Below are 21,661 nucleotides of genomic sequence, written 5' to 3'. Positions count from 1 at the left end.
AACTGTTTTACTATCATGTAATCACAATTAAAGAGGTAGACCTAGGGTAAGGGACACAAATCTTACAAATCATTGGAATGTTTGTATTCAGCATTTTACATCGACTTCATGTAAGCATCAAAGTAACTTGGACTGATTTCATTCTGTTTGAAATGAAAGTTTGATAGGCTTTGGTGAAATTAAATATAATACAAACATATCACTGATTTCAAGAGTTATGTCCCTTACCCTAGGGTTACCTGCTTAACTATTTCATGTTTGGCACGTCACATCAGAAAATAAAATCTATTCAACAAATAACAGGTTTATTGTGAATTGAAAGACTCAAGACTATCATTTATACAAAAGGTAAGAAATATAAATAATAAAGAAAAAAAAAGAACACATTCAATGATAAATATAAACTGTGAAGAACAAAAAATTTAATGCCATTTAAAAGAATAATGATTGCTTGAGTTTTTTCTTTAAAAAAAAAAAACTATATAGAACATAAAGGTTCAAATCCAAAATATAAAAAAGATACATGTTTATACCAAGAGAATATAGCAAGTGGAGTGAGTCATGTTTATACATTTCTATTTGGGTTATTTGTATGTTTAAGAAGGAAGGAAATATTTGCATTTATTGATTCTAATAAAAATTACATATCATTGTGATTCAAATTATGTTTAAAAAGTCATTGCAAAGCATTTAAGTACGTGAAAGATTTGACTATTTTTTAAACTTAATCCCTGAATTCCTTTGATAAAGTGATATCAAAATACTACTATAATGTCTACAGTTAAACCAATGAACTGATCTGATCAGTCCACTGACATTAAAGTAACAGTCTTTTTAAGAATCATGCAAATTCTATATTATGTGAAACACCACAAAAAGGCTGCACATTTTTGTTTTTGTTACTAAGTTGCTTTGATTTATATGATGAAATATAGAATTATTCATTCCAATCTGTCTGTTCTTACTAGATAATCCACATTGAAAATCCAACATTTTCTACTGTATTATACTGTCATTAACAGAGTTATTTCCCTTAATTTTGAATTTTACAGTACATTCTATATAATTTATATCCCCTAACAGCATGGGTTACATGAAAAGCCACATGTTAATTCCTGTTTACTATAACATTTTAAACAAAATATCAAAAATAAAAATAAGTAGCCTTTCCAACAATTAATCACATTTTGCATGATTCTTATCTGGAGTGCTACTTAAAACATCTATTGCCATAACCACTAATATCACAAAAATAACACAACAATCTTAGGTTGCTATAAAGAAATAAAAGAAATTTTAAAACATAATGCATAATACATAATACATGTACATGTAGGTAAAATTAAAAAGCCAAATCAATATGAAAGAATATAAAAGCATTCATGATCAAAAGGAATTTTACACTTACAACTTTTTATGAAATCAACCACTGATGAATATATAGTAGTTATGTTGGGCTCTGTATAAAATGTACATAACATCAGACAAAATGATAAACTGTACACCTATGACATACAAAATGGTAAGCACTGGCATAATATGATGTCCAGGTTGGCATTGCTTTATCATAAGGTACGTGAATTTCAGAAATTCACCATAATTTATTAATGATGATAAAACCCATTGGCCAACCTTCATAGAAAAACAACTTTTCATTGATTTACATACATCAGCTCAATATCATTTGAATATGAAAATTAACTAGATGTACATTCCAGGTCTCGATTTCACAAAAAGTCGTAAGTGTAAAGTTGATCGTAAGTAATGACGTCATGATTTACGATCAATTTCACACTTACGACTTTTTGTGAAACCAATGCCAGGGTGGGTAGACTGAGTGTATTTCTGTCTAATTATAATTGTATGATTTAGCATTGTGTTGACCGTATGTGATTGGGTAAAACCATACATCCAAATAATGGAAGCAGCAATACGCAAATGAAAATGATACATAGAAAATTGATCTGCCATTGATGAAAATATTTGAATGAATAATATTCCTATGACCATAAAAAGAAAATCTATCCACCTATTATTCAATAATTGACAATAACGTTAAGACTAGTATAGCTCAATCAATGAAATAATGGACGCTAAGTGTGCACTTTAAAACAATTTGACCTGAATATCGTGACAAAGATAGTTTAATCACAAGACCGGCCAGTGTGTATATTTTGATAATTTGACCTGAACACCATGACAAATATTTTACATAGTACCCACCGAAAGATTTCAAAAAGACTGAAGAAATATAGTATGAAACAAAAACTAATTTATTTCCCCTTAATATAAATAAGCAAAATCATACCAAAATGGTATAAACTCCCATAACTGTCTATGATTATTTAGACAGCCAGTAGATCTATCGTAGGAATTTGGATAATACCTCACCCTATATACAACAAAATCTACTGTCTAAATATACATAGACCATCATCTGGGACCTTATAACTTTTATTAAACCCTCCATTTTCTACTTATTTTGCCCCCAAATAAAGAAAGGAATATGCAAGGTCTAATTTTAATTAGACCCAAGTGAACTTAAATGGTATATTCTCATCCAACCTTCACAAAACTTATGGGGTGGGTGGGAGTATTTTATTTCTCATTTTTTAATTTCTTACCCAATATTTGCTAGCCTAATTTTAGTTATTTTATACATAGATATGTTCCAAATCCATAGTCACATGAGTTTCAGAGGAGACACATCGTTTTAGGCACCAAGAAATGAAAGATTTGTGTGTTTCAATACTATAAACTAGAGAGAAAAAATCCTTATTTTGAAATTTCTGGCTCAAATTTGATAATTTTTGTCAACTTTTTAAGAGTGGGAAGGGATAAGAATCTACTAATTATTTTTATTTGACCTAATAGTAGGAAATATACAATAAATCTCTTGACCAAACAGTTACCTACTGCAAAGAACAATCATATAATGATCTATAGCATAAAAAAGAACAAATAAAAACCTATAAATCTGATCTCCTGTTAAAAATATGTATAAAAAATAAATTGAAATGTTTTGAGGATTTCATTTTTAAATCATGAATTGCAATCCAATATGTGTTGCATTGTATGCAAGAAATATAGAGTAGTACTCATAAAGTAAAAGAAGGACACAACCGTCATGTTTACGCCAACCCCCCCCCCACCCAAAAAAAAATAAAAAAATACCACGAACAGTCACCTGTGCTCAAAAAGTAGAAAAGAACACAACTGTTTCAAGTACTCAAAAAATATAAAAAGAACACAACCATCATCAGTACTTATAAGAAAAAAAAAGAACACAACAGTCATCTGTACTCAACAAGAAGAAAAATGAACACAACAGTCATCTGTACTAAACAAGAAGAAAAATGAACACAACAGTCACCTGTACTCAACTAGAAATAAAATGAACACAACAGTCACATGTTCTAAAAAATTAGAAAAACATGCAAGACATCAGTACTCAAACAGTAGAAAAAAAACATGTGAATCATCAGTACTCAAACAGTATAAAAAAACACATCAGTCATCAGTACTCAAACAGTAGAAAAAAAACCACATAAGTCATCAGTACTCAAACAGTAGAAATAAAACACATAAGTCATCAGTACTCAAACAGTATAAAAAAAACATGTCAGCAGTACTCAAAAAAGTAGAAAAAAAAACACATAAGTCATCAGTATTCAAACAGTAGAAAAAAACACATAAGTCATCAGTACTCAAACAGTAGAAAAAAAAACATGCAAGTAATCAGTGCTCAAACAGCAGAAAAAACATGCAAGTAATCAGTACTCAAACAGTAGAAAAAAATACACATAAGTCACCAGTACTCAAACAGTAGAAGAAAAAAAACATGCAAGTCATCAGTACTCAATCAGTAGAAAAAAAAACATGCAAGTCATCAGTACTCAAACAGTAGAAAAAAACACACATAAGTCATCAGTACTCAAACAGTAGAAAAAAAACACATATGTCATCATGGTCAAACAGTAGAAAAAAACACGTCATCAGTACTCAAACAGTAGGTAAAAAAACATGCAAATCATCAGTACTCAAACGGTAAAAAAAAAACACTAAGTCATTGTACAAAAGCTTAAAAAAAGTTACACATTTCCACAAATAAAACAACATGATAGTTTCACAATACATGTACTGTAAGAGATAATACATGTAATACATGTAGTAACCAATATGTCTGTAAGTAATATTACATGTAATGATTTTAAATTAATTATCCAATATAGACCTAAATATTTAGTAGAAATTTTCAATGCTCAAAAACATCTAGCACTTCAATGGGATAAAGGAAGATTGATTTAGGATAGCTATGTGTATGGATAATAAATATGATAAGAAACTAATGAAACTTTTTCAAAATTGATAAATCTTTCTTCATCAAAACATATATGGATCTTGCCATTGTTTTGAATAAATTCAGTAATAAAATGTTCTAAAAAAAAAACAAAAAAAAAACTTAAGAGCATGATGATGTGCCCTATTTCTGACAAAAACCTGTACTAAAAAGAACTAACAATTTATCACCTTGATACCAAAACTTTAATTTACAAATGTACTTACATCCTTTCCTTTATAATTATCATTCTCTCTACATTCTCTTCATTACTTCAGTTTCTACACATATAACCTATTTCCTATTTTACATTCTTTTTCCTGTCTAACAATACTACTAAAAACAGCTATTTTTGGCAGACTTTTTAGTGCTATCCACTGCTTAAACATGTATGAGAAAATCTCATAAAATTCATAAAAAAACAATTTAAAAATAAACAGATAATAATTAGGTAGAAGTCAATTTAAGAATCATGTAAATTCTGTAATATGTGATACACATAAAAAAGGCTACAAATTTTTATTTTTGTTATTGAATTGTTTTGTGGGTCTATATGATGAAATGTTTTATCATTCATTCCAATCTAACTGCTCTTAGGAGATAATCCACATGGAAAAACCAATAGTTTCTATTTTATTACTGTGTCCTTTACAAAGTTATCCCTCATAATTTTGAATTCAACAGTACATTCAATATAATTATTATCTCCTAAGAGCACAGGTTATATGAAAATCCACATGTTAATTCCTGTTAACTATAACATTTTATACAAAATATCAAAAATAAAAATATGTAGGCTTTTCAACCATGTAACCCCTTTTTGGCATGATTTGTATCTGGAGGGCTACTTAATACATGTATAATCAGAGAACTATGTCAGCTTGAGCATGCTCACATTATCCTATATGCCAACATTGCACCTTTTAGGAAAGTACAGTCCCTACATCTAAACAAGTACTATCTTTAAAAATAAAGATAGTCAATGCAGTAAAATTTGTTCCTTTTACTTAAAATTTTCTAAATTTCATTCAGGAAATAACACATGGTACGCAATTTTAATTTTCAATACAGGTTTTTTTAATGCAACTTAGTTATCAGTATTTGGCCAATTGGGAAACAGAATTGCGATCAGGTGACTTGCGTTTCCATGGAAGAGCATCTCGAAGGTCAAAGGTTAAAAAGCAAACCTATACCGACTGTGTTGGAAAAAAGTGGCCCTCCCAATTTCAGTGAGAATCAATCCCATCCAAGATTTTATAGCTACTCATCATTCACCAAAGTTTAGATGAAATCAGTCAAAAAATGACTATCAAGGTGAAAAACATAATATGATAAAGCAGAGGGAAGGACGACTAAAAATATCCCCAAAAACTTGTTGTGTGGGGCACAAGCATGTACATGTTCTATGATACTCTCATATCACAAAATGGTACAGACAGAACACTTTGATACATGCACTTGAGGAGATGGTTGTTGTTCAATGTCATCGTTCATCACTGCTACTGACCTCATTGTGACAGGAGGAGGTAGGTATGCTCGTGTCAGATTTAAGTCCCTAGCACTAAATTGCTCAGCAATGTCTTGTAATAGTCGCTCATGTGAGTTATGAGAGTTCATGCTTCTTATTTCTTCCATTATCTCCGATTCTTTACTGCTAATACTGAGTAGGGTTTCATTTTCAAAGTATTTACTTAAATCAGGATTGGCAAACATAAGGATTTTGTTGATGATTTCACGATATTTGTCATTAAGATCTGCATTAATGCCAAACCCACCATGGCCTCCAACACCTGAAATATTTTACAAAAGTAAAAGAACTACATGTAAATAAACAAGAAGATGTATGGATGTGATATTTTTCTGCAGGTAAATACCATAAATTTACATCAACAAGCATATTTTTGTATTTCTAAAATATGTGCACAAAGTTTTACGCTTCAGTTGACAATCAAGGAGAAAGCCACAACACAATCCTAATGCTGGAAACATTAGAGTTAACAGACAAACAAATACATAAATCAAAAATCTAGTTAGCAAAGCGTTTGAATGATGATTAAAAGTACAGTCAAACCTCAGTAGCTTGAACTCCAAGTGACCAATGAAATGTGTTTGAGTAAACGGGGGTTCAAGAAATCAAAGTTCTTTTATTTCAGGATTTTTCTCGTTGCTGGTCCGAGTTCGACTTTATCGTTAGATATTGCCTACTCCCTACGAGGTTTTGTTATTTTTCATTTGCTTTCGGAAGATTATGTTGATTAATGGACATTGAAATTGTTGTGTTTGCTTTAAAAAAAAAACTTTCAGAGTTTGAGTTCATTGGTCAATAATGTTTTCATGTATTTTTTTTTATGCTTTCATTATGCCGACTTCAGAAGATTCTCAGTACTAATGATAGAGTTTCAGTTTTTCACACCTTTTATAGCCCAAGCTGGCAAAATGACTGACGAGCTTGAGTCAGTGAGGGTTATTCTCAAAGACTTATTACTGAATGGACCGACTAGCCAGATGGAGTGTTCAAGAAATTAAAGTTCTATAATTCCAGGGTTATTTATATTGAGTAAACAGAAGCAAATTTTGGTACTTTAAATTGTGTTTGAAAAACCCTGGGTGTCCAAACCATCCCAGTTTGAGCCAGTGAAGTTCGAATGTAATTTGATTTTCGAAAATTCATATAGAAAAGTATTTAGTAGTACATATACATTATAACACTTTAAAAATTCATTAAAGAACTTACAAGCTTATTGTGTTTCAGTTATTTATACAGTGAAACCTGTCTAAACTGAACCCTGAATAAACTGAACACCTGTCTAAACAGAACCATGAATAATCTGAACACCTGTCTAAACTGAACCCTGAATAAATTGAACAACTGTCTAAACTGAACAAATTCTAAAGTCAAAAAGGGGTTCAGTTTAGACAAGTTTCAGTGTATAAAGACTGATAATTTAATCTTAGTTACAGTTTTTCATCTTTCAGTAGTATTACATAAAAAAGAGTACCTTTCATCTGAATGTAGACTAGCTGTGAAAAGATAAGTGACATCCCTCCAGGAGGGGGCCATTCTACAGACTCAAACATTACAGGGATAATTGGTTTCTTCAATAGATCAGCCAGACTTAACTCTCTGTTGCAATGATGAGATATGACATATTTTGGTGTCAAACAGGCCAAGAATACCTACAAAAGACATAGGTAAGAAATGTAGAAAATGTACACATATATGATAAAATTATATACAGAATATTTACAATATTGGGCAAAATGGAACAACACTAATTAGGATTTCTTAAGAATATATTTGACACAGAAAAACGTGTTATTTGTAGAAGCTACAAATAATCTACTGGTTTAATATCCATGATCAATAAATAAAGCCTTTTCGACAGACCAAGTCAGTGAAAGTGTTCAGGACTTGATTAAGCATGTTTGAATACATTTGTGTAGTTCTCTTCTAATTTATACCTTACAATTTCTGACACCAGAGTCAATTCTAGCCCCCAGTTGATCACCTCCTCCCATTTGACCAACATCCATCCAACAGGAGAAGCCTGACTTCTCTAGTTTATCTCTGAGTGAGTTAACTTCATCCTGAATGTCCCATTGATAGCTGATGAATACTATTGGTGGATCCTGTTTAGTATCCACTAAAATAAGAATAAAAACTTCTATTCGCAGGATAATAAAAAAACTATTGTGAAACCAGTCTCAAGCAAATCTGATGTAAATTGAAAAAAAAAATCACAACAAGACAATTTTTAATCCCTTTGTATCAATTTTTTTTAACATGAATTAACTGTCTAAACACTTGCCTAAACCAAACACTGTATCAATGATTGATACCATTGTTCATGTGGTACTAAATTATACATTTGTTACAAATCAAAACTGCCAAAAAAATTATATTATTCTCTTTTAAATGAAAATTTCATGAAATTAAATCCACAAATTATGAACGTATTATTTGGAAAAACATAAAATGGGTTTATTATTTAACAACTATTTACCTTGTCCACTACTGATGACATCAATGACATCATCTCTGTCAATTTTCTCCAGGTATCCTACCAACATATCCACAGCCAATGTAGTGTTACCACCAGCAAGTATCCAGTCAGCAAGAAAAGCTAGGGGTGGATTTGTATCCTCTAGTAACACATCTATTTGTTCTTCTTTGTAACCTGTCAAGGAGAAAAACCATTTAAATTACATATTGTTTACACATTAAAGATCTGTATTATACTGAAAATTCTTGTCAAATCAAAGTGATTTTTTAATAATACAGAACCAATGCCAATAGGGGTACCTATTTATCTGAAGGACAATAGGTCTATGGTAAAACATTAACTGAAACCTTGGTATTACCATGGTAATATTCCATTAGCTTAATTTGAGTTGGAAGAATAAGACCTCTCTTTTCTAAAGGGAGTTTATCAGATTAAAATAAGCCCCTCTGTACCCCGCAATGTAAATGTCATGTACTGCATAAAATAAATTAAAGTAAAACTCTTCTGAAGAATGATGAGGTGGATTTTGCTGTTCCTTATCAGAAAAAGCTGGAAAATCATAGATATTGTTAACCTTCTAACAAAATACATTTACCCATTAATTTAGCCAGTGCCATCCAATCTTGGTTTTCATTTCCTGCATTCAAAAGTTTGGCAGCACCTTTGATCCAGAAAGGCAGTTGTGAACTGTACTTCTCAACATTGCCCTTTTCTACCTCTATCTGTGGCAGAACCTTGCCCTGTAGGCCTATGTCAGCTGGTTCAGGGAAAAACTTTTGAATATGGTTTGTTTTAACTCTTCTGTGTTCACAACAGACAACCTGTCCATGTAAAATGTTGGATTTTAATGACTATTTGATTAAAAATCACATCTAGTATAAGTTAAAATAAGACAAAAGGAATATCCAGTATAAGGAAATTTAGAAACCAGTTATCTGGTAATTATTCCTCTAAACTTGGTATGATTCTATGAAAATGATCCATAAATTAGCTTTGTGAAACTTTTACATGGAGGTACTATGGAGAGATTCACAATCCATAGAGTGTAATTTGCAGTCAAAATTTGTAGAAAATACGGAACATCAGTATAAGTAATCACCTCTGCAACTAAATATGCATTATGGGGGATATGCAGTGTTTTGATTCTGTATAAAATACCTTTGAAAGGAGACATTCATCAAGACTGAGTAAGTGAATACATCTAACATCCTGGCATTCTGGGTTGCCATGGATATTACAGCATTTATCACATGGACACTGTACACATGTGGAATATTTCAACCTTTTCATCCAGATTTCCTTTATATCGTATAAATTAGTTTCCAAGAGATTCCTTATCTAAAAGGAAAATTAAAAACAAGCTATGATACATATACATTGCTATGAAATAAATAAAGTATCCAATCACATTACACATTTTAGAACTGAAACTCCTATGAAAATCGTGTAAAATGATACATCCAAAGGGCATTATTGCTGTCTGATTAGATCAGATTCAATTTAAAATGCAACTGAGTCAATGAACTGCTATGCAAAATACAACAGTCAAATGTTTTGACAATAAGCTCTGATGTATTGAATAGGAAATCATTTTTATAGTAATAGACCAACCAAAACTTTACTGGAATAGCACAAAATACCAACAATAATATCCTGCAATGTAACAATAAACGTCCTGGCTAAAGCACATGATATGAATGTCAGCTGTTATTTGTTTTGGTATCTATGTTAATGAACCTGCCCACATAGCCCATGCAACCACATTTTTTACCAGTTATTTCTGTGAAATTTTCAAAGTCCAAGGGGCTGTAATTTCTGTAAAAATCAGCTAATTATAACATAATCTTGTTTGTAACTCATGATGGTTGACTCAACGACCAAAAACAAGCTCAATTTCTCCAAGCGTTGAGGAAAACAGTGGAAAACCTAATTCTATGAGTTTTTTTTTTTAAATCCAAGGGCCATAATGTAATTAAAAAATAAGTAAAGCAGAATGAAACATAAACTTGGTCTGGAACTCATGATGTTAAACTCAAGTATCAAAAATCAGCTCAATAACTACAAGGGTTCAGAAAAAATGTAGATCACTTATTTTTTTGAAAGTCCAATGGCCTTAATGTCATACAGCGGTAGTTCAATTCTACCGGAATTAGAACCTTCTTACTGTTCTACAGTTGAAACAGAAAATCTACCGCTTTCTGAATATTATATCGTAAAAAAATTTTGGATGCCATTTTTTTTATATACTGAAAGAAAAGACCTGAGAGGATCAAATAACGACATTTCCGGTTGATCTCGGGTAGACAGGTGAACTGTTAATTACCGAGAATTAGGGTCACAAACAGTAATTTAGGGCTTTAGTGGTTATCGACGAGACGTGATTTAAAAGATGTGTGATGATTATTTAACAACAGGAGATGATTGACAATTATCCAAAGTTTTAGTGGCACACGCTTAATTGATTAAACATTTATTACCGTTGATTGGGACTGGTGTCAATATTGAAGTGGGACATATGATCTTTTGATGATTATAGAAACATTGACCATGCATTCACTGAAAATGACTCGAAGTATGGCTTGTTTTTTCATCCAAGTCAATGGAGGAACTAAGTGAATTTTTCTATTTGGAGCACTCTCACAATCATCAACCATCAAAATGTTGAAACGTAATATTTCATTTTCAGCACCTCCTGCCAAGAGAGCAAAGGACTGTTCCAAATTCAATGCTGCGTGGAAGTCAAAGTTAAAGTGGTACCAAGTCAGTAATGACTATTTGAAATGAAATCATTTTGATGCATATTTATGCAACAGTAGCAGTTGCACGTAGTGACAATTTTTAGATGAAAATTATTTAACTAATTATTGAAGATATATCCAAGGAGCTATCTGTAAATCCTTGATATACTGAATTGTCAATAATAAATAAAATCATTAAAATGTCCAAGTGTTACTTCATCAAAAAGGTCTTTCCAACTATTCAAGTAAAGTATTCAGCATTTTTTCTCATGAAAACAGACTTAAAACAAAGTTTTCATAAGTTTCACATAAATTTGACTTGTTACACCATGAAAAAAAAAACACAGATAAAAAAAAAAACTCCACTTTTCAAACCAAATTTCCAGCTGAAAAATGACAAATCCCCAGTTTTGAAGGAATGTCCTTTTTAAAAAATCAGCGGAGTGGAACAAAACTTATACTATAACTGATAATTGTAGACCAACATAAAAATATTAGCTCAATATCTGGAAGAGTTTAGACAAAAGCACAAAAAACTCATATTGGACTGACTGATGGACATGTTAAAACATTATACCCTCAGCAACTTCGTTAAAATGGTTATAAAAAGGAAAAAAAACAGTGATAAACAAACAGGAGCTTCCTTCCATCCAGAAAAAAACGTTTTAGAGAAACATTATTAAAGTTGTTAAAAGATGATCTTGACTTATTGCACAATGTGTGAATGGACAGACTGACTGACAGGGATATACCCATTAACATAAAAAATCAGTCAAAAAATGGGCAAATAAAAAGGAGCAAACCTTAGCACAGACAACAGATTTTGGCAAAAAGACAACATTGTCTTCCTCATTCTCAGCCTCTTCTTCCATTTCTAAATCTATATCCAAGTCAGTCACTTTTATAACTACAACCTAGAAACAGAAATAAACAGACTGAAAAGACATGAAACCTGGTTAAACTCATCCAAACTTTCTATTAATGGTACTTCAATGCATGTACTCAAAAGCAAGGAAAGCCAAGATGTCTTACACTGTGTTTGTAAGTACTTTTATTCATGGGTTCCAGTTTTTGTGGTGTTAGGGAAAAAACATCAGTTTGTAGATTTTGAGTTCGTGGAATCAGCTAGTCCATTACTCAAATGAATGGAAGATTTCCTTTTTGTTGTGGATCAAATCTTATGGTTTGCCAAAGTAATGAAAACCATGAAAACTGGTACTCCACAAACAATGATACTTATGCAGTAATAAAGGATTCAGTAGTATCTTTTTGAGAAAAAAATAAAAAAATAAAATCTCTGATCCCCTGTAAGGTATACTGTAAATTCCAGAAATTGTGAAAATTTTTATTATTGACAAAAATGCAACTGACCTAAAATTGCAAAAATAAAACACTTTTAATGACTGATGCAAGATTTTTTTCCCCCTAAAAATCATAATTATTAAAATATCATTTTTTACATAATTGCAATAATTAATATATATGATAAATTCTGAATTTACAGTACATACAGTGTAATATGATATAGTATATTCAATGTTGATACAATTCATGTAAAAAACTGTACCTTTATTCTGTGGCATTTTGAGGGTGCCAATTCTAACACAAAATCATGTTCTTGATCAAAGTAGAATCTGACAGCATTTTTGATCATCCCATGAGGCTCTTTACCAAATGATTCCTGTGACCACCTTATCATTCTTGTAACCATTCTGTGGTATAATCCCTCTAAAAAATACATGATCCAAGGAATAAAATAAAAAAATGACTATGTCTTTTAAAAGAAGGACAAACAACTGCTAGAAATCTTAACCTTCAAATAATTTACATTAGACATGTAAAAATAAATTTTAATTCCAAGAATATTTTCCTTAAATGTAAACAAAATAGTTTGTTTAAGTCATTATAGTCACAGACAAAAAAATATAAATTACATGTATCTAATTCTTAACAATTTGTTTAAACCCACATTTACACCAAGATTACTTTTCAATGGTGAAACCAGAAGCAGGACAAAACAACTTGCACAGTACAGATGATTCAGTGTGAAATAACCTAGATTCCTACCTGGAAGATTATGGTTAAAGTTGACCTAGATTCCTACCTGGAAGATTATCATTAAAGTTGAAGCGTGAAATGACCTAGATTTATACCTGGAAGATTATCATTAAAGCTGAAGTGTGAAATGACCTAGATTCCTACCTGGAAGATTATTGTTAAAGATGACCTAGATTCCTACCTGGAAGAATATCATTAAAGTTGAAGTGTGAAATGACCTAGATTCCTACCTGGAAGATTATCATTAAAGTAAAGTGTGAAATGACCTAGATTCCTACCTGGAAGATTATCATTAAAGTTGAAGTAGAAGACAGCATGGTTGGGATGAGAGGTGTACAGAGATTCCTACCTGGAAAAGTATCATTAAAGTAGAAGTAGAAGACAGCATGGTTGGGATGAGAGGTGTACAGAGATTTCTCTGTTGTGGTTCCTACCTGGAAGATTATCATTAAAGTTGAAGTAGAACACAGCATGGTTGAGATGAGAGGTGTACAGAGATTCCTACCTGGAAAAGTATCATTAAAGTAGAAGTAGAAGACAGCATGGTTGGGATGAGAGGTGTACAGAGATTTCTCTGTTGTGGTTCCTACCTGGAAGATTATCATTAAAGTTGAAGTAGAACACAGCATGGTTGGGATGAGAGGTGTACAGAGATTTCTCTGTTGTGGTTCCTACCTGGAAGATTATCATTAAAGTTGAAGTAGAACACAGCATGGTTGGGATGAGAGGTGTACAGAGATTTCTCTGTTGTGGTTATTCTGGATGGAATATAAAACATCTTCGGTTTATATCTTCCTGCACAACCAACCTACAAATATAAAAGATATTTTACATGACAATATTTTTTTTATTTATTCAGATCTGTATTTTTGAGAAAACAATACATTATCTTCCACTTATATCATGACTAGAATGATAATCCTTCCAAAGTTCCAATTTCTAATACAGTATATAATTTTTATTCCAAAAATACAACATGTGAATGACAAACTAAGGCTGATGATTGTGGTCAGTAACTGTTTCTGAATTTGAAAAGTGAATTTGAAAGGTTTTTAACATTCATGAATCACCTGTCTCATTTTCCTAAAGACTGCTACTTAAAATGTTTCATGAAATAAAATTTAACATATTGACAAGCGATTGCTTTTCATATCTTTATCACAAAAAATTAAGTTTTGAATGATGAGGAACTGATATTTTGCTTATGATTGGTTAAATTCTAATGCAGTTCCTTTACTTCATTGCAGAAACTCCATGGTGTTTTTAAGCTTCACTTTAATCTTCTTAATACAACTACAATGTCGACTGATAAAAGTGAATATACTGTTTATCAGATAATTTGAGGAAATTTATCTCCATCATAACTTAAAATATAATCTTTGATGGGCATTAAATTGGGGGAAAGCTAGAATATTCAATAGTTCAGTATAGGAGATACATACCTCTGACTCTTCAGACAGACATTCACAGATGAGATCAAACTTGTCCATCAACCCTAGCAACAGTAATTTTTCCTCTAGTGAATCTTTCCATATACTGTCTATCAGAGATTCTTCAAGCTTCCCTTTCTCATTCAACATTCTCCATCTATCTTTAGATAGATTCCACTAAAAAAGGACATACCAGTTCATGAAGTTATCATTGAATTATAATAGAAAGTTTAAATAATGATAAAAAATTCAAGAGGAGGTCAAAAATAAAATTTGTGAGGTTTTTTTGTAAAATCTTCAATTTTAAGTGATTTGATTGGTCAAAATTTGAGCTGAAGAGAGTTTGAGGAAAGTCTTAATTTCAGATTGGTTATTCACCAGACCTTGAACACTTTGTTAATCTCGACAGGTAATGAAACACAAAGTTTCCTCAGGTGCAATGCGTATTGATACAATTTACTTTCCTTTCCATTCAAATGAATTATGTGTAGAAGCAAAGAACAAGGTAACTGAAAAAACATGACAGACAAAGACAAGAAAAGAATTTGGTAGATACCTGAATGAAAAACAACAATACAGGATTGTAACAGTTTTAAAGGTCAAGGCAGAAATAATACACAATTCAACAGCAAACTGGATTGGGTAGTCAATGGTGAAAACTGGACTTCCATACTCAAGACTATCATAACTAAAATTCAATTAATCAGAAAACCCAATGTCAGTATGATGTTACATTGTCACTGACAACTGGCAGAGTAAAAATATAAATAAGTACAAACTGACCTTATGAACTGTTAATGAGGTCTAACTTACCTTGTCTTTAACTGTTAATGAGTACAACCTGACCTTGTCATTAACTGTTATGAGAGTGCTTGCTTACCTTTAATGAGTAGTTACCTTGTCATTAGCTGTTAATGAGTGTTAACTTACTTTTCTATTAGCTGTTAATGAGTGTTAACATACTTTGCTATTAGCTGTTAATGAATGTTAACATACTTTGCTATTAGCTGTTAATGAGTACCAACTTCTTTTGTCATTAGCAGTTAATTAACAGTTAAACAATACTTTCTTGCTTTAACATTAGCTGTTAACTTACTTTATCATTAGCTGGTTTGGCTGTAACTATCCTTGTGAACATATCAACAAGCCACTGGGGTTTCAGTATAATGGTATTCAACAATAATGTATCTAAGGTTCCTGCACTCCCATAATACAATATAACACCTAAGTCATGATAAAACTCTAACATGGTTCGGAATTCTTTCATGGTACCAATTCCTAAAGTTCTGGCAACTTCCTGGATCTATAATAAAAATTACAAAGTAAAAACAAAATTAGGATTAGAACAGTAGAATTTTCAATACTACAATTTTAGTTTTTCTATTTAAACAATCTTTTTTAAAGAAATTTTCCAAATAATCAAATAAAATGTATTGAATAATTAGATCCAAGAAAGATCATATTTTGTTCAATGTTCTTAAGCAACTAGTAAATAATAACAGTTTAACGACATTTTGTTCCATCATTTCATACATACCTGGTCATATGAGGCATATTTTGTTCCCTTGACAACCAATCTTGACACTTCCTGTTCAAATCTCAGCCATTTTAAAGGAATTGTTTCACCCATGTATTGTTCTTCTGTTGCTATATCTTCTATTTTTTGTCTCAAAGTATCTATCTAACGGGAGAATCAAAACAATTAGGTTGCATGTTTCAACAAATATTTCTCTTCTAATAATTTTTATCTAGTTTACCAATTCAGTTTGTATAATTAACTTGAATTATTTCATGTTGTCTTACCTTTATACATCCTATGGTACGTTTTTGGAGGGTGAAAAATTTGGTGATTTAGAGGCAAAAAAGTATACAAAGTATTCCTGATATTTGTTTTGGCAAATGCTAAGTGATGCACTAAATACTTATGCAGCAGTCTTTATAGACATCTGACAGGAGGTGATTCATGCATGTCAAAAACCTACTGAATTCAGTTTTATTTCTTGTTCAGAAACAGTCACTGATCACATAAACAGTCTTACTTTTTCATTTAGATGTTGTGCTTTTGAGATAAAAATATACAGATTGTACATGAAATTTACACTTTGCAAGATTTTTTTCTTCAGTCGATTGTAGTGGGAGATAAACGTATGATTTCCTAAAAAAATGCAGATGAGAAAACAGATATGATTATTGTTACGTAAAATTGAACATTTGTAGACTGAAAAAGCATTGTTTGTTCAGTGGGTTTTTCTAAACCATGAGTCACTGTACTATTGACAGTGTCTGAATTTCATGTTGAATGGTACTGAAGCTCATAGATAATATTTCACAGAATTTATTTTGGTGTTGTAAAACAGATCCCTTATATATGCAAAAAATATTATAAATGACCTAAACTATAGATAAACTGATACATCAAAACAATTATTAAAAAAAATAAATTTAAAGAAGACAACTCACTTGTATGTCTATTATCCCAGTATCAAGATTATTTTCTACTGCTATGAATGGAGTTATTATATGTTGAGAATATGGCTTTTCCTGTAGAAACTCACGTATAACACTGAACTTTTCCTCTACCTGTGCAAACAAAATAAATTCTTATGATTTTAAACCTTATTTTGAATGGGAAATTAATTTTTTACTAGTCATTAGCAAGTTACTAACATAGAACAGAATTACTTACCTAATTACCAATTATTCCCATAAAGAGTTTGCAAGAGTAATCAAAGGAACAAAGATTCCAGTGGAAATCAAAAGAATGTAATCCAGGGACAAAGACCAGACATGGAAAACTTACACAACAAAGAACATAAAATAACCAAAATAATACACACAACATACAAAGCAACAAAAGTAAATAAGCAAATTGGACTCCACTCAAAATTGGGAGCATGGACCAGGTGCAACGGTAGGATAAGTGCTGTCTGCTTTTCTAGAAACACCCACCAAGTTGCTCTTAAAAAGTCAAGTCCAAGGTAGACGAAAGATGAAAGGGAAACTATGACACATTGAACAAGACAGTTTTCATGTTGCAGATAGATACACAGTAATAATCCACAAGTTATAAGTGTTTCTAGCATATACACATATACCTGTGTCTAGAAAGCAGTGAAATATAATGCTCCTGACACAAATGCCTGAAGGTGACAGTAGTGGAACGCAAAATCATACTGAAAATATGAAGACAATGTTATAAAATATGAAATAACTAAAAGCATAGCTTTTAATTTGAGAGCTGAATTTACGTATATTTAGGATGCATTAACAACCATTGATAACCATAGTCTTAGACAGTGTAACTTGAGGTAACTACTAACCAAAATATCCAGTACATGAGGATCTTGCCCAAGACTATTCCTATGTGTTCCCACTATAAACACTGGTGGTGACAGTCTAGTATTGTCAAGCTGAGATCTGGTATTATCTGATATATGGGAATGAATTGTCTTCAACCAATAATCCATGTAATCAAGTGTATTCATATCATTCTACAATAACAGAATATTGTCCATCAATTTCAATTAAAACAAATGTAATATTCCTTCTTAATTGTTATATAGATAGCAGTGTTTTATCAAATGTTCCCAGCATAATAAATTTTGATAATTCAAACTGTGAAATAAGTTCTGTAATTCCACTCTCAAACTTTCTCCTGTCAAAATTTCAAACTTTGATATCAATCAGCTAATAACAGAATCTAAAAATTCATGTTGAAAATATCGATAAATAACGAAGAACATCTTGATAATCCATTAATAATCATGAATAACCAAAGTATCATCACTCATGCCAAGACGCCCAAAGTATCATCACTTGGGCCAAGACGCCCAAAGTATCATCACTCATGCCAAGACGCCCAAAGTATCATCACTCATGCCAAGACGCCCAAAGTATCATCACTCATGCCAAGTTGCCCAAAGTATCATCACTCATGCCAAGACGCCCAAAGTATCATCACTCATGCCAAGACGCCCAAAGTATCATCACTTGGGCCAAGACGCCCAAAGTATCATCACTCATGCCAAGACGCCCAAAGTATCATCACTCATGCCAAGACGCCCAAAGTATCATCACTCATGCCAAGTTGCCCAAAGTATCATCACTCATGCCAAGACGCCCAAAGTATCATCACTCATGCCAAGACGCCCAAAGTATAATCACTCATGCCAAGACGCCTAAGGATTTAACTTTTGCGCAGTACAATTTCAACACTTGTTAAGTCTAGGTGTTCTTCAGCACTTGTTATAATATTATGATCATTACTCTTTCCAATTTTAAAATTTTCCTATTAATGTTCACATATAGTGCATATTAGAATGACTCCCAACCATATCGTAGGACCATAGTTTACCAGGTTTATTGTGAGTGAATCTGGCCGTTACCATTTTTGAGATATTTGAGAAGGCAGCATTCAATATCATAACTGTATTACCTTTAAAACCCCAAAAAGTAACATATATAAAATGTATACCCAATAATCCTGGGCTGCATTGGCAAAAATCAAAATCATTTTTTATTCAATTTCTTACTGGTACTTTAAACAACTTTTAAGTATATACACAAGAAAGAATGCCTACATAATTCTCCTTAGATTTAGAACAGCTTACCTCTGACTGACTACTACACAAATCAAGGCACAAATTGAACACAATAATGTACACAGCTCGAAAGGTTAAAAACACCTGTAAATATACAAAAATTTTTACTTACATCCCAAAAGGGTTCAAAAACCAAATATATTTACATCTTGATGGTTAAAAATACATCAAAATATAAACCTTAATAGAAATAGATACTGAATGATACAAAGTCTTAATAATAACATGCTTTAAAATCCATTTGATGGCCTGCCATATCAATTCAGTAACTGTTTAAGACGAAGTAACCTAAGAACTAAAAGTGACATTGTTCAATAAAATATATATAAATCTTGTCCTGTGTTTTATAGTACATGTACTGAACAATTGTGCAAAGTTTTAATAATATCCTTTGATCAGTTCTCATCTGTAAATCAAAAAAAGGGGGATGACATAAGTTCAAAACAGAATACCTTGAGAACTACAAATGGGATTGTGCAGAAAATTAAAATTGATCTGAAATTTATTACTCTATAAAACTGCTTTAAGTTTAAAAAAAAAACAACACATTTTTGATCCTATGTTCTGTTCTCAAGTTTGTATCTAGAAACTACCAAGGAACAGAAAGACTGTAACAAAAAAATGTCCATCAAAAACAAAGGGTATCACTCTATATAATGTCACAACATGTGGCATGGAATAAACATCAGGTCAATTCATTTTGATGATATGAAACATATTTTCTCAAGAAACCAATTCCTTGATCTCCAGACATTTCTGGAATGTGTTGAGAGCATAAAATGCAAAAAGATTCCTTAATAAATAAGCATGCAATATATATATACTTTATAAAGCATTGATATATATATACCTAGTACAACTGTCTATGTAGTAAACGTTTTGAGAAAAGTTTGAATTTGATAATAAATACCTGATGAGTTGTGTAATAGGCACTTTGTCCAGCAAAATCCCAAATGTTGAGCATAACTGTTCTTTCTAGTTCCTTCTTATCAACAGTCTCTGGTGGTTCAACTTTTGAATCTCTGCTATATTTTAAATTTTTCCCAGGAGACACTTGACCTTCCTGTTTGTCTAGCATCTCCTGGACAAGTTCTACAACTCTATCAGGAACATCTACCACCATACTTGGTGGTATACACTGAGAACTAGTGGAAGATTGGGTGCTTCCTCGTACGTTTTGTTTCTCTTTGTCACTCTGTGAAGTATGATATAAATAGAAAAAGGTGCTATATCAAAAATTTGTAATAAACACAAAATTTAATCATTTGCTAAGAACTTAACCCAGTTAACTTAAGTGTTTGGTTAAGCTGACAGCTATATGTTCCAATTGTCACATATTTTATTGTGAAATCATTTTCATTCCTTTTACAATCTTTTTACCAATTTTTACTAAATACGTGCAATTAAACAGATCTTTCAAGTGTGATTTCAATCAGTGATTTGTTTTTTTTTAAGGATATTACTTTTATGAAAACTGGTCATTGTTTTAAGTAGAAGGAACAACTTTTATATACTGCACACTTTTATTATTGTGTACATGTCTATGTATTTTTTAATACTGCTGTATGCATGGTCTCTCATATTTCTTAATTGAATGGCACTTGTATTGTATGGATGTTTTATATCATTTCTAAATTTGTACTTAGGTTTTACAAGTGGTGAGACTTTAATAAAATATTGAACTATTGAACTGCAATATAGCTTCTTTGGAAGAATTTCTATTTTTCAATGAAAAGGATATTAGAAGTCAGTATCCAGAAATCCAATAAACATTTTTACATCGAAACCTGTCTAAACCACACCCAGAATAAACCAAAAACCTGTCTTGACCAGAAGATTTGATGTCCTTTAATATCAGTTTAATATTTTCTTTACTTGGATAAACTGAACACCTGTCTAAATGGGACAAATTCTGAAGCCCAAAGAGGTTCATATAGCGAGGTTTCACTGTATTCATAGTTTTAAATTAAATACAAGTGACTACTTTTTAATTTCAAAGTACATAATTTAAATGTGTTTTATATACCACTAAGTGAGTATATCTTACCTTTCTACCAAGAGATAAAATCCTCAGACTGTCTTTACTAGAAGTACGAGATTTTACTATAGCTTTTTGTTTGGTCATCTCCTTAACAATGTTTTCTGCTAACCCATAGTAATATTGCTCTTCTAAAGCATCTGAGTTCTCTGTAAAAAAAGTTTCCTTGACTTACTCCACTGCTGATTAGTGCCATCATTTAAACTATTTCAACTGATCAGTACATGAGTAAACTTAACAGCACCAGTGTAAGAGAGAATAGTACAATTTATTACTTGCATTTTAAAAGTTTTTTTAGCTCAGCTGGCCCAAAGGACCATATAAGATACATGTGAATATTGCCATCACTTGGGGGTCTGCCATTGTCATCCATTGACATCTGTTGAAGTCAACAATTTTCAGGAATCTCCTCTGAAACTACTTGACTAATTACAACCAAACTTAGCATGAATT

At 31.6% G+C, this 21,661-nt stretch overlaps 1 protein-coding gene across 1 annotated transcript in view; it reads right to left on the bottom strand.

The window, feature by feature from the left end:
• Window positions 1–94: 94 nt before the first annotated feature.
• Window positions 95–21,661, bottom strand: part of LOC148629229 (uncharacterized) — a 32,545-nt gene continuing 10,978 nt past the window's right edge. The window contains exons 5-21 of the mRNA XM_088546486.1: window positions 21,218–21,357; window positions 20,081–20,365; window positions 19,180–19,254; window positions 17,890–18,060; window positions 17,030–17,149; window positions 16,107–16,250; window positions 15,666–15,872; window positions 14,582–14,746; window positions 13,815–13,947; window positions 12,649–12,809; window positions 11,885–11,995; window positions 9,502–9,681; window positions 8,939–9,164; window positions 8,344–8,517; window positions 7,802–7,983; window positions 7,339–7,516; window positions 95–6,129 (exon numbers count right to left, since the gene is read on the bottom strand). Coding sequence (XP_088402612.1) covers window positions 5,759–6,129; window positions 7,339–7,516; window positions 7,802–7,983; window positions 8,344–8,517; window positions 8,939–9,164; window positions 9,502–9,681; window positions 11,885–11,995; window positions 12,649–12,809; window positions 13,815–13,947; window positions 14,582–14,746; window positions 15,666–15,872; window positions 16,107–16,250; window positions 17,030–17,149; window positions 17,890–18,060; window positions 19,180–19,254; window positions 20,081–20,365; window positions 21,218–21,357 — 3,023 coding nt within the window. The 3' untranslated portion in view covers window positions 95–5,758. The remainder of the gene's footprint in view (window positions 6,130–7,338; window positions 7,517–7,801; window positions 7,984–8,343; window positions 8,518–8,938; window positions 9,165–9,501; window positions 9,682–11,884; window positions 11,996–12,648; window positions 12,810–13,814; window positions 13,948–14,581; window positions 14,747–15,665; window positions 15,873–16,106; window positions 16,251–17,029; window positions 17,150–17,889; window positions 18,061–19,179; window positions 19,255–20,080; window positions 20,366–21,217; window positions 21,358–21,661) is intronic.

This window comes from Perna viridis, chromosome 1, assembly GCF_037379345.1.
Source record: "Perna viridis isolate PV_CMFRI_1.1 ecotype Kerala chromosome 1, ASM3737934v1, whole genome shotgun sequence".
Taxonomy (NCBI): Eukaryota; Metazoa; Mollusca; class Bivalvia; order Mytilida; family Mytilidae; genus Perna; species Perna viridis.
This window is presented reverse-complemented; position numbering and strand designations above follow the sequence as displayed.